This window comes from Fulmarus glacialis, unplaced genomic scaffold (genome assembly GCF_000690835.1).
Source record: "Fulmarus glacialis isolate BGI_N327 unplaced genomic scaffold, ASM69083v1 scaffold37303, whole genome shotgun sequence".
Classification (NCBI taxonomy): Eukaryota; Metazoa; Chordata; class Aves; order Procellariiformes; family Procellariidae; genus Fulmarus; species Fulmarus glacialis.
Window position 1 is genome coordinate 1 of NW_009204247.1, and position 13,388 is coordinate 13,388.

The following is a 13,388-nucleotide window of genomic DNA, read 5'->3' on the forward strand; positions in this document are numbered from 1 at the left end:
CCAGGCGACTCCACACCCCTCAGGAGCTCCCACCAGCACCCTGCTCCTGGGGCCGTGGGGCTGGGACCCCAGAGCTACCCCTCCCCCCGGTGCCGGCAATGCCAGGAATCACTCCCATCACGAAATCTCACATTTTCCAAGGGGGGATTTAAAGCCGGTAGGTTTTAAAGCCTTTTTTTTTTTTTTTCATACCGCTGGCATAGGCACTTAGTGTATCACTGACGTACAGATTTTATGTCCAGTTACATCTCGCGGCCAAATAGTGTCATGTTCTCAGACTGATTTAAATAGCAAAAGGCCAAGAGGGCCCCCGACATCCTTCCTAAACACAACGATTTCTCTCATTTTAAAAAACAAAAGCCCTCAAGTGTTTCAGCTTTGTTTTCAGGTGTTATTTTTTCTTTCCTCTAAAACCGTACTCAAAGGATAAATAACCCAATAATCTTCATATCCATCTATTTTACTTGATTTACCCGATTTACCTATATTAAAAAAAAAAAATAGTATAAACAGTCTGACCGACTAGATTTTGGAGCTGCGATATCCTCGATGTTGGGGAGTCCTAAGGAGCACTTGCTGAGGAGCGTGAGCACAGTGTTGTTGGCTTTGCTCTCCCAAAGCCCCCCCAGGGCTGCAAAGGTCCTTCTCATTACACCCCCCCGCCCACTGCTAAGGGTTCCTCTGCATATTCAGGCACCATAATGGATCAGGAAAGATCTCATGGCCAAATCCTTAGGAAATTAAATAAATTATAAAATAATTTATGAAAAAGGTTTGGGTTTTGGTTTTTTTTGCTTAAATAGAGCTAGTTCATGTTATTTCTTGAATAGTTGAGGGTTTTGCTTGTTTTCCTCTCCATAGCGATATTATGGAGATGAGACACCATCATGATATCTACTAGAGGGCTGACAGCAACCAAAGGACGTTGCACCAACATTTCCTCCATCCCTCCCCTCCCACACGCTTGCATTCAGCTCTTCTAGAAATGTGAAGTGAAGACCAAACAGCCAACACCTTTCAGACTCGGGAAAAAAAACCAGGGTCGTCTTTACGATGGGTGCTGCTGAAGACCTTATTGCCCTTCCAGGTCATTGATAAACCACAGTGCTATTCATGTACTACAGGTAGAAAATAAATAAATACAGATATATTATGCAAAAAAAAAATGATTGTACACATAATACATCTGAGGTATTACCAATTTAAATAAGGTTTCATGCTAGTTCAAGCTTCGGTGCCTAGTTAAATTCTGGAATTTGTAATAAATAGATGAAGAATGATTATGTATATAGTGTATGGATCTCTTCTGTAAACCTTGTCCGATTTAAACGTAAGAGCGTGTTGGGCTAACTCTTAGCGCAAACCACAAGTTTTCACAATAAATACAGCTTCAAAAAGTTGTCTTAAAAAGTTCCTGCAACACTGAAACGTTTCTAGAAGGGGCTGTGTGTACGACTGGCAACATTAGCGAGGAGTATTTCTCAACAGGTCTTTTCATACAAAACACAAGGAAATTCATACGTGAAAGTCTTTTTCCCTCCCTCCCCACCCCACCCCGTCATGAAAGTTTAGAAATTTTTGCACAAACAGCGAGAGAACTGATTGTAGCTGCAGTATGTCAAAACGTCCATGTTTTATAAAGACCAAAAATAGTTTGTTTGCTTAGAAAGTCTTTTTTTGTTGTTGTTTTTTCCTCCTTATTTTTGAGTAGCGTTATCATCCTTTTGGTGAAAGTTTGCCCATCTGACCGTTCTTCAGTTTTCCTTTCGGTGCTCGTCCTTCTCACCCCAGCCACGTGGGCGTTTCACACTTTCACCGTCTCCATCAGTGATGACTTGATGGCATCCTCCAAAAGTTGATTGTCTGTGAAAGGGGCCGGGGTTTCGGGGACGGATTCGGACAAACCGATGAGGGACTCCAAGAAACAAGAGCCCTGATCTCCCGCTTGTGGGAAGCCGGGGAAATTAGGCAACTGAAACTGTAACGCTGAGAAGTTATCGAGGTTCTCGTACTCCTTTAAGGAGTTGTAAAGGGGTCCCAAGTTATAGTCCGAGAAGGACTGGAAGAAATCCAAGGAGTCAGAGGAAAGGCTGAGGTCGGCGTAGCTCTTGGAGCAGGGCTCGGCTGGGGATGAGGCGCAGCAGGACAGCCCATCACACCGCGCGTGGGCAGCATCCTCCAGCAAACCTCCGCCATCCTGGTTGGCATTCTCATCCAGGCACTCGGAGAGGTGGGACAAATGGCCGGGGACAGGCTTGGCCTCGCTGCCGTGGTCCTCGATGAAGAAGTCAGCGGGGTGAAAGCAGCTCAGGTCATCCTGGCCGCGGCCACCCTCTTCCTCGGCATCCGAGTCGTTGAAGTGGAGGATGCGTGCCAAGCCGTCGTCATCCACGTCTGACTGGGACTTGTCGGAGGGGAGGCTCTCGTAGGGCTCCTCCAGGTCCTCGCTGGGGTGGGAGGAGATGGAGGAGTCCGTCATGTCACTGCTGCAGCTGTTCTCTCCCAGGGCCTCCAGGTCGGGGCTGAACTGGAAGGCGGGTGCCAGCGGCACGGCGCGCTCCTCCAAAGAGCTCTTCCCCGCTGCACATCCCAAGGGTGGGAGCCGCTCCCGAAAAGGGGGCTCAGCCTCCACCACCTTCTCGCTGCTCTGCTGCTGCTTCTCCAGCTCCAGCTTCATGATGGTGTGGATGAAGTGGGTCTGCACGCGGGCCTGGTTGAACTCGATCCTGCCCTCGGTGTTGCCGCAGCCGTCCTTGGTGCAGCCGCAGGGGAAGGAGGTGTGATCCATCTGGCGTGGGGAGAAGCAGAGGCGGAGGGTTAGGACCGAACCCGGCGGCGCAAAATCGAAACGGCCCGCGACTCACCCGCCCTGAGAAACCAAGTAACAGCTGAGGGGTTTAAAAGCAGACTAAACCAAGTAATAATAATAGTAAAAGACACCCTGCTCTTTTGAAGTGTTGTAATAAAAATGTTGGATTTCAGTACAACTGAAGGAAGTTAAAACGGTTCCAAAAAAGCAAGATATAATGCTCCAAAAGGAGACATAAGGGGGCAAACATGAGTTTTTATATATTGCATCATGATATTTAATACCTGATCCGTATTATGAGCTTCTGCCCCTTGCTGAGACAAGAACAAGTTGCTCAACAGGCATCTGCGGCACCTTTATGTCCCTGTTACCAGCAGCCGCTAGAGGGGGGCTGTGACACGCACAAGGAGCACCCGTCCTGTGGGCACCCACCTGCCTGTGCACACCCACCCTACAGCACCCCCAGCCCGCAACCACGGCATTGAGGGAGCGAGCGGACCCCAGAATAGGGAATACGGCTCCCCAAACGCAGCTGGGCAGGCACCCGTGAAAAATAAAATGAAAAATGTAATAAGCTGATTGAATATACAGGGATTATCCCACTTCACAGGCGGTCTGCAGAGCTAGCTGTGGGCTGACGCTCAGCTGACACTCCCACGTTCGCGTGAGCGCGCTGGGAGTTGTGATACACACCAAGGGAAAATAAAATTAAAAATAAAACCAAGGGGGAGGAGGAGAAATCGCAGCCTCGTGTGAGGAGCAAGAAGCTTTCATTTGCGAAGACATTCTCACGTGTCTCATCTCCAACAGGAGACTAAGCAGGTACGGGTCTCACGGGGACGGACGGGGCGGGTGCATTCATGCTGCAGGCTCAGGGACATCCCCACGGCTGCAGCGGCAGCGTGTGGATGGTGACACGTGTGATTTGGGAAGCGGACGCTTTCGAGCAGCGTCTGTCTTGCAGCCTGGGGAGCATCTCCAAGAGCTTTTCTCACCTGCTTCAGTCCGAGCGCAGGTGGGAACAGATGCATTTTACAAGCTGCCCTAACTCTGTCCCACTTGCTCAAAACCCCCCTGCGTTAACGTACACACCAGCCGGAGCCGCAGCTTTTCCCCCGTGCCCAGAGGCGAGGGCAATACCTGACATTTAATGCCTGCCAAGCTGCAGCTGCAGGTCTCCGGGTCGCAGACCTCCCGGCAGTCGCAGCCACAGTCCTCCCGGGACAGGCGGATGTTGTGCAGTTCCCGCTTCTCCTCCTTGTCGATTTTCTTCACCCCCACAGCTTTCAGCAGCGCGCGTCTCTTCTTGGCGGGGTAGGGCTGGAGGAAGAAGCCGTCCTCCAGGTCCATGTTGCTGACGTCGATGTCGTCGTCGGAGATGTCTTCGATAGTGAGCTGGTTGGCCTCCTCCGACTCCTTCGTGCCGTTCATGGTTAGCTGAGGGCAAAAAGCAGGCAAAGTGTTAGGGACCTGTCAGGGACACCAAGCCATCAGCAGAAACGAGAAAGGAAAGATCTGTCCCCCATGGTGGCTGACCCCAAGACCAAAATCTGTGTCAGAGCCCCCAGAGACCTGACAGACACCTGACACATGGAGTTCAGCATCTCTTCCACCACCTTTCAAGGGTGGAAAACTGAGCTGAAAATCCCACACCAGAGCCTGTGCTTTCTGGAGACCCAAGCAGGGTTAAGGACCGATGCCCCCAGGTCTCAGAGAGGCTCCTACTAAAAAACAGCCATTAACTAACGACATCCACCCGCTCCTCACCAACCCAGCCCCACGCTCCTACTCACTTTCCATTTCAACGCTTCCAACTTCTCCTCTTTTAATTTCTCTTCGAGTTTCTCCCGACGAACATTCTCCTGCTCCTTTGAAAACTCTGCTAGCGTGAACTGCCGGGAGGAGCTGTGTTTGCTCACCATCCCCAGGGTACAGCCCCCACGACTAGGCACGCTCGTGAACCCCTGGCAGCGTGGGAAGTAAAACACAGTGACCCGGTCAAACTCCACATTGTTCTTCTTTAGTCGCTTGGATTTCTTCAGGATAGATGTGGCTAAAAATGGGGGAAGAAAAAAAACCACAAAGTCAGTACTGCCATCCTGCAGACAGGACAGAAATACTACAAACAGGCTGTAAATGTTACAGACAGGCAGGACTTGCAATTACTCTCTCAACAGGGACATGATGGGACAAGGTTACAACATCGCTTGACAGCTTCTGGTGTTTTAGGACCTAACACTTCAAAGGTGGCATGAGGATGGAGAGGAAACTAAGCCAAGTCCTGATGCGTTGGGAGTCACCGATCAGATTCACCCTAAGAAACGGCTGCTGCTTCTCCTTCCCGCTTGACTTCCTCCAGGAAACATACATTTGCTTATTCTTCACGTGCAGCAGAGCATAACGAACAAGCAACAAACCATCCTACATGCCTGTCTTGCTCTAAACCCAAGCACCCTGCCCCACGTTCAAGAGCTTGCAGTTTGCGCCCAGGATGCCAAAGCACCAACACTCCAGCGCTGCGTGGCTCCAGCTTTTGTGGCAGGGCGGAAAATAGCTAAAACGGCTGGTTTTCTGGTACTTCCTTTCACCATCCAGTGGGAGGAACTAAGAATCTATAGTTTATTCTCAAGAGACTCATTTGAGAGCAGCTGCGAAGATTTTAATCTTTATGCAGGTGATCCCAGGGTAAACATGGCAATACATGACGCTGGTTTATCTTAAATTGCTGAAACATGCTACACACCATTTAAAGTGGAGCCTCTCCAGAGATACCTAGTTCTGCACATTTGCACGTGCAAACATAGCAGATGGAGGTGGACTAATTAGCCAGGGCAGTTTCAGAGTCAATGAGTTTCCACGAACGTAGCTGGCCACAGAAAGCAAAGCGAAACGCAGTGGTACTGGGTTACCGAGCTGCTTTTTCTGCTGCATGAGCATGTCAGGAACAAGAGTCAGCTATGCACACAAACTCGGTGGGTTTTTTTTGATCCCATTTTCTGCATGGATGTCTTGGTTGCCATCATGGAGAACATGGGAAAAAACAACCCAGAAAGGATGGCTGACTCCCGCAGAGCTGGGATCCGAGCCCCGCTCTTCGGATGACAGAGCTGCAGGCAGCTCTACTGCACGGAGCCAAGCTAAAGGGCTGCTGAAAACCCAGGGGGTTTGGCTGGCCCCGAAGGCTGGGAAAGTGCAAGACCGGACAGTTAGCTGCACCCACGTTTCACAAGTCTCACTTGCCAAAATATAGCATTTCAGTTTCATATGAAAAAAAAAAGTGTTCACCCAGCTGCGTCAGCAACTTCTGCTAAATAGCTGAGGGTTTCACACTGGGCTCTGCAGTCGCTTTGATGATATCTTTGCACTGCGCGTTGCATTTTCATAATAACCTTGACTCAATCTTCTAAAACATTAGCTCTTTATCAAAAGGCAAGTTAACCACCGCAATCATCTATCGGCTGAGCTGCTGCACTTTGGCATTTGCTTCTCCCTCCCCGCACCCCCCCTCCGAAATTGTTTTCCCATTCCTGACCCTTTTCAAATTGAGCCAGAGAATACAAAAAGTTCATTGTTTTGTCACAGAACCTGGGAAGACAAGCAAGAATGAGACTCTTTATTATTACAAGACTTCTAAAGCGTTTTCAGACCACTGCGTGTTTGTGTATGTCTGCTAAGTGGACCTTAACTGCTATATACAGTGGGTGTTCAGTATAATTTACTAGGTTGGACTATTTCTCCTCTGTGAAGATGGTCCCCTATTGTATTTTTTATTTTTCCCTTTGCATGGCAGATAAAGGATTTTACAACCTTGTCTTCTGTGTGTTTTCCTAAAAGTTCTCAAAATTGATACTGCTGGGAAAACAAAATAGCATTTATCTGTACTAACAGTGGAGGCAATGTCAAACGTGTCGTGTTCTTTGGCAAAATACCCAACTTACATAGGAAACGGGTTCTGAAATGGTAATTACGCTACTGGTTAATCATTTTTAAAAAACAGTGCTATGGGCCTTTGCTGTCTGTTTAGTCATTGCCTATGGAATAGCTTGACAGGGGACTGAGGGGTGGTGGGATGGTCCTACAGCACTGGCTTGGAGGCACCTGCATATAACACCCAGGTTTTTGGGTTTCTATTCCTGGAAATTTGGACTTCAGCAAAAACGTTATAAAGGAATGATAAACGCTGGGAGGAAGGGATGAGGAATGCTGGCTGATTATAAAACCAAGATAAATGGGTATAATGACAGGGAGCTGGTGTTACGGTCACTTCCACCCCTGAAGATGTGCTCCAAGGGGGTCTCTGCATGGACAGAGGTGACGACCCACCACCACGCTACAAAAAACCCGTGCGTGGGCATGTCTGATCCCGGGAAAGGGGCTGCCGGAGATACTCACGGGTGAAGCTGGGCATTAAGGCAGAGCTGGGCTTGGGTTCTCCACGGGAGTTCTCCTCATCCGACTCCCAGCCCGAGGACGCCGAGGAGGAGAGGGGGGAGCAGGAGGAGGAGGAGCAGTAGGTGCTGTCATCCCCCAGCTCTTCGTACTTCCTTTTCAGAACCCCACTCATGGTGATGCCGTAAATTTTCATATAACTGGAAAACAAAGGAGAAAAGCAAAATCAAGCAAAGGAAATACTGGCAGTTTCTGGTGATGAGCAGGATGGCTTTAACCCCCAGCAAGACTTCTCCACCAGGTCCACCTGGCCATGCAGGTGTGGTTCCCAAAAAGTGCTCTCCCCCCAAAAAACCCACACCTTACTACCCACACTGTGCACACCTGCTGAATTTCTCTCCCATTTTATGACGCTGCAGAAAAAACGACTATCACAGACAACAAACTGTCCAGAAACCAATTCAATCAACACAAATGTTATCAAACAATAAGTATTACATTTTGCTTACTAATTCTTTTATGTTAACTTCTTACCCAGATCGCTTTCTATGCAGTTACAGCTTTAACGTCTTGCTAATTACAAAAATAAGCCAGTTTGCAGAGAACAATCTGTTGGCATGATTTACTTGCTACAGCCCCCTGGGGAAACAGACTTATTAAATGAAGCACTGAAATACAAATATATCAACTGTGAAGAACAGCCCTTCTCCTCACGGTGCCTTTCATAGTCAGTCCCCCATTCAATAAGCTATTCTTGTTTAGGCTGGGTTATGTATCAAGTATAGTAGCAATTAAAAACAACGCAGCTAATTAAAAACAAAGGAGCTCTGTACTTGTCTAGATTCCTAAATTTCCTGCATGCTTTTCCCCTGCTCATCTTAAAGAAAAAAAGAAAAAAACCCAAAATAACTTTGTTGCATCTTTTAACCTTTGCTTTTATAAAGTTTGTGGGATTTTTGTCTCCTGAAATTGCACAAAAGCTACACACCTTGTCTACAATAGGCTAACGGATCTCAGAGCCCACCTAACCTGGGATGCTCTTGCACAGACGATGGACTGTTTCTCCTTTTAGACGCTGGCAACATCGCACCAGATGCCTCTGCTTCTGCAGAAGTCACTGCCAGCTTATTTTGAAGCCAGTGAGCCATACCCAAAGCTGAAAACCAGGCTGCTGCCAGAGGAGTGACTTGCTTTGACCCCATCCCATCAGGCTGTAAGGCACAACCATGGTGGGAGAGATGCAGCCCCAGCCCAGAAACTCCCTCCAGCAAGGAGGGGAGAGCCCCGGCACTGCGGGATGCTACCAGCCACCCCGGCGCTTCAGTAAAACCAGAGGTAGCAGGCAAAACTTAAAGCATCCCTGACATTCGGATGACACCGGGATGCTTCAGACACATACAGTCCCAGGACGGTGACAGTGCAGATGCGGGGGTGCCAGACACCCAGTCCCCATCCCAGCTGAAACTCCTCCACCGGCCAAATTTGTTCTTTATAACCATCGCACTTTCTCACCCTCTTTTGCATGTCTGAAGTTAATTTAAGTCTCTGAAAAACAAAAAAAAAACCCACCAAACCCGCCCTGCTGACAGCCCTGAGCAGGCAGCACAGAAACCACACCGGGTTCAAAACCTCCTCACGATGGGATCTTCAGTATCTCGACAGCACCGCGCTGTAACACGTAGCAGGACGGGAGCACACGCGGTGCCTTCAAAGCCCAGCGCCAGCCCTCATTAATTATGTTTACCAACAGCTTCCCAGGAGACAATAGTCCCCTAAAAGGTCAAAAAAATCCCTGGATGAAGCAGTTCCTCTGAAGAAGTTAATCATTCACTGCAACGTGCGCCTACGGGGCTGCTGCATCCCCTACGGCTCCCCGAACCGGGGGGCCGGGGAGAAGCGATCCCCTCCATCCCTCCTCCTCCTCGGCAGCCCCGGAGCTGCAGGTGGTTTTGCCACGGAGGGGTTGTTGGTTTTTTGGCCTTAATCCAAAACAGATGGGGAGAAGGTGAATTTGGCCACCCTCCAGCCCCAGCAGCGCATGTCCTACCTGACACCTGGATTAACCCCTTTCCTGCCTGTGCGATCTCGCAGGCAGCCACGACGCCCAAACCAGCTACCTGGCTGCATTTACAAACCTTTTATTTTTAGTGTGTTTGGTTTTTTTTTTTTTTTAGTCTGACATTTGCTTTAAGAAACGACCAGGAGCAAAGAAACCCTCCAAATCTACGGCAGGGTTTCGAATCAAAGCCTGGGCTGCAGCCGGAGGTTTGCTCATACCAGCTGACCCCATCGTCCACCCCCCCGTCCACCCCGAGCGGCCAAAAAACTTTGCAAAAAAACCCTCGCACGTGGCTTCAAGTGCTCGCTGCTCCAGAGGACATCCCTGATGTGGCCGGTGAAGGATGCAACTGTCTAGCCAAGGGAGGGAGAAACCAGCTCCCCAAAAAGCCCGTAGGACACATGTCCAGCAGCAAACGCCCTCGGAGATGTGATGTTGACCACATCCAAGCCTCGTGGGAGACACTGGAGGGTGGTGGAGCAGCCAAGTTCACACTGTTGAAATGGGGTTAACTCCCAGGTTCGGACCGAAAAAAAAAAACCAAAAACCCACATGGCATTCATTTCTACTGGGATTTACCTGGTCTGCAGGACGCCCAGAGAAGCGAGAAGGTGGACATCGCGATGCTGCAGAGCGACGCAGCCCTGATGCTCAGGTCACCTGCAAACCCAACAGCGCCCATCACGAGCCGCGCCGCCTCCCCCCAAACCACACAGCAAGAAAAAAACCGAAGCATTTTCCTCCAGCGAGCTAACCGAATTAACACAAACACCAAGCCAGAGCCAAGGCAAGCTGTGTATGAGATGGTGCAATTTTTTTTTTTTTTTCTTTCAAATACTATCATCCCTGATTAGCCACGTCTGGCAGAAGGATGAAGGGAGGTGTGTGCATCTCCCATCTATGAGAATAAGCCAAATGCATAGGAAAAAAAACACCTTTGGCATGCTGTCTTATTCAAAACACCTATTGTTTTGTTAATGCAAAGTAGGTGTCGTGCAAACATGATTCTCAATTAATGGGAAAAAGCTGGTGAACCTGTTGCCCACCAGCCAAAACACATTAATTTTCCCCTGTAACACCTTCCCTCTCTTTGCTGATTTACGGCTGCAACGTTTTCCAGGTCAAGTTTTCAAATCTTTCTCAGGAGCTATATGTGATGTAGTGGGGCTGCACCCATCGGTATCTGCTTGTATCCACCCCCAAAAAATCCTCCAGACGAGGGTTTCGCTGTCAAGGCAGAGATGATCCTCTCCCCTCCTTGCCCTGGCACTTGGCAGCAGAATTCACGCCAGCGATTTGGACCCTGCCTTGAAAGCCATGTCGCCGAAACCACTTGCCACTCAGCCAAAAAAACCCAGAGGCCAATTCAGACACAGCAAGGATATTTTAATTGCAGTAATTCCACAAGTAATCTTAAATCCACATTGATGTCTTACAAAGAAGTCACAAAAATGTGCACAGCAGCATGGAAAAAAAAAAATAATATATCTCTGTGCTTACCATTGCAAATCTCTGCAGGCACCACCAAGCGGAGGATTTTACCACCTTCTCCTTCTTTTTTTTTTTTTTTTTTTTGTTTTTTTTTACATAACCTGAAATAAAATAATCCTATCTTCCTTTTAGTTGCCAAAAAAGACATTCTGTTCTTGGCTAAGACTTCTTACTCATCTATTTTACTGAAAACAGCTTTTGGAACAAGTACATAATGCAATGGATCAAACCCGCAGGAATTCCTCTCTGGCACCAGAACTCCCACTATCCTGGGAATACTTTCTAACAAATATTTAGCCCAGATGTGCATTCCTTTCTTTTTCTCTCCCTCCTTTTTTTTTTTTTTTTAAGCATTAAAGTTTGGGGGGGGGGAGCAGGGGGGTGGCTGTCTAGTTGGGGGGAAGGGAATTGAATCTGCAAAGTCCCATTTCTGGCGCTCAGCAAGTTGCAGGGTAAAGCCCTAATACACTGGAATGCGAGGAATTAATGTTTTAACTATCCTCCTCTTGGACGACGTCTCAACAGTAAATATTTCGAGTAATTTAGATTTAAGAAGGTTTGGCATTTGTTTAGCCAAGCGCAGAGGAAGGCAACTAAAACCCCTACCAGTGTCCAGTTAGTCTATTTATAAGAGACTGCACAAAGAGGCATCATGGCTTTGTGCAGAAGTATGCAGAGAAGATGTTTTGGTGTTACATTTTGGGGCTGTATACGTGCTTCGCACCGGGAAGGCAAATGCAGCAGTGCAAGCAAGGCAAAGGAAACTTCTCCCAAGAAGTCCAGCGGCTGCGTTTGCTTGTGCCACAACTCCCATGGTATTGCAGGAGACCGCCTACAAGCAAGGATATTTTAAATTTTGGGGTTTCCGTCAGTGGAGCATCCTAAAGAATGGAAGGATCCCGAATCTGTGCACGAGCTATTGAAAGCAAACTTTCTTCTGCAAAGTAATTCGGGTAAAAACAACAACAACAAAAAAAACCCCCAAAAAACCTCAGTGCAATGCACTAAAAGTATTTATTTTCCAGTGGCTTTTTGAGCCAGTTTGCCGACTTTACAAGCACAGCTGCCTGCCTGCAGCCCAGGAAGCCAAGGTGGACTCTTCCCAGCACACCGGGACGAGGGCTCGGGCGCCGGGAGCGAGTTAACAACTCTGCTGAGCCGTGAGTCAGAGCGGCTCCTGCTCCCGCTCCCTCCCCCAGAGCCGCAGTGGCTGTGCAGGTCTAGCAGGAGTAAATATTAGTTTAAAAAACATCACCGCATATTTTAGCCAGGTACGGCTCCGAACGCGAGTTGCGGAGCAAACCTGGGGGAGTTTTTGGGGTCGGTGTTTATTTGCACGGCACTGTTTATTGCAGATCAGGCAACCTAGGTGCGAGCATCGCCAAAAACTGGTGCGGAGCTGAGCTTCCCATTTAGCTATCACAGATATTTGACGTCTAAAAGCAGCAGTGATCCCAGTAACGCCTCTGGGTTACTTAATAATCACCGCGCTATCAACACTGATTCACTGGTTGTTCATTTAACTATTTTACTTCTTTGCATATTTACTTAAGTGGGTTCCCCAGCGCCGTTGTGACAGCCTCCACGATGACAACACTTCCCAATTTCGGGGCTGACCCTCCGGTCAGGGCGAGCGGGATCATCCCATCGGGACCCTCCGGGGGACGGTCCCGCGCGTCTTCCCAGCCACGCAAGCTGTGCTTTCCAGTTCAGACCAGATTATTTTCACCCAGCTGGGTCTAAGGTTTCATAACCTTGCTCCGGTTAAAAATAGCCTCTGCCTACTATGCACCAGCAAAACCCGAAGTACCCCGTGCCACGGAGCAGGAGCATGAATCAGTTTGTAGCACCAGGAGTTTATTCTCCTGCCAGAGACTGAACAGGCAAAACACCTTCCCCGGGAAGAGCATCAGAAGCGCTTACTCCATCTACTAATTTTCGGAAGGCCACAAAGAAAAAGGCTTTTCAGATTTTTCTATCAAGCCCTTATTTCTTGCTGACAGCTTGAAAGGTAAATAAGAAACATTAGCAAATACATTAAAGGTTATCTGACACGGCCCAAATGAAACAAGGTTCAAATGCACTCGGCGCAGATTGTGCTGTAATAAATATGAAAACAGCGAAGTGTGCTTTGTCTAGGAAAATCCTCTATTTGATTACACCTCATGAATAATTCACACCAGGTTTCCATATTTGTCCTCCTGTAGGTACACGCTGTGCATTACCTTGCCTGCTATATATACGCACACATTTCCTGCGCTGAATTATTAAAGGCTTGCTGGGAGCTGCAGAGTCTCTCCACGCGGAGAACAAACACTCCATCCCAAAAATAAACCCCCCAACCTTGACGGGCCTCATCTGCAAACTGCTCAGCAGAGGGGGGAAGGAAAAAAAAAAAAAAAATCATGGGGGGGGAATAAATAAAAAATTGCTGATGAGTTCGCTGTTACAAATGACAAGACTTTGAGGTTTGTAAATGGCCGTGAGGGTTTTCTCTCCATCCCACGGAGGCGATGTCATTACAGACATTAGTAACGTAGGGCTGCTTTAGGAAAGGGCTGTCCCTATGTGTCAGCCTCTTCCTACAGCGACATTATGTAACCCGGAGGTGACAGACACTTCGGAGGGTGCCGGGGGGGG

General features: G+C 48.5%; 1 protein-coding gene across 1 annotated transcript; it reads right to left on the reverse strand.

The window, feature by feature from the left end:
- Positions 1 to 1,804: 1,804 nt before the first annotated feature.
- CSRNP1 (cysteine-serine-rich nuclear protein 1) lies at positions 1,805 to 7,373 on the reverse strand. Its single transcript, XM_009574927.1, has 4 exons — positions 7,202 to 7,373; positions 4,603 to 4,862; positions 3,950 to 4,246; positions 1,805 to 2,788 (listed from the first exon to the last, which is right to left on the reverse strand). Exons 1-4 carry the CDS (start codon positions 7,371 to 7,373, stop codon positions 1,805 to 1,807), a joined length of 1,713 nt encoding a protein of 570 aa, XP_009573222.1.
- Between the last annotated feature and the right edge of the window lie 6,015 nt (positions 7,374 to 13,388).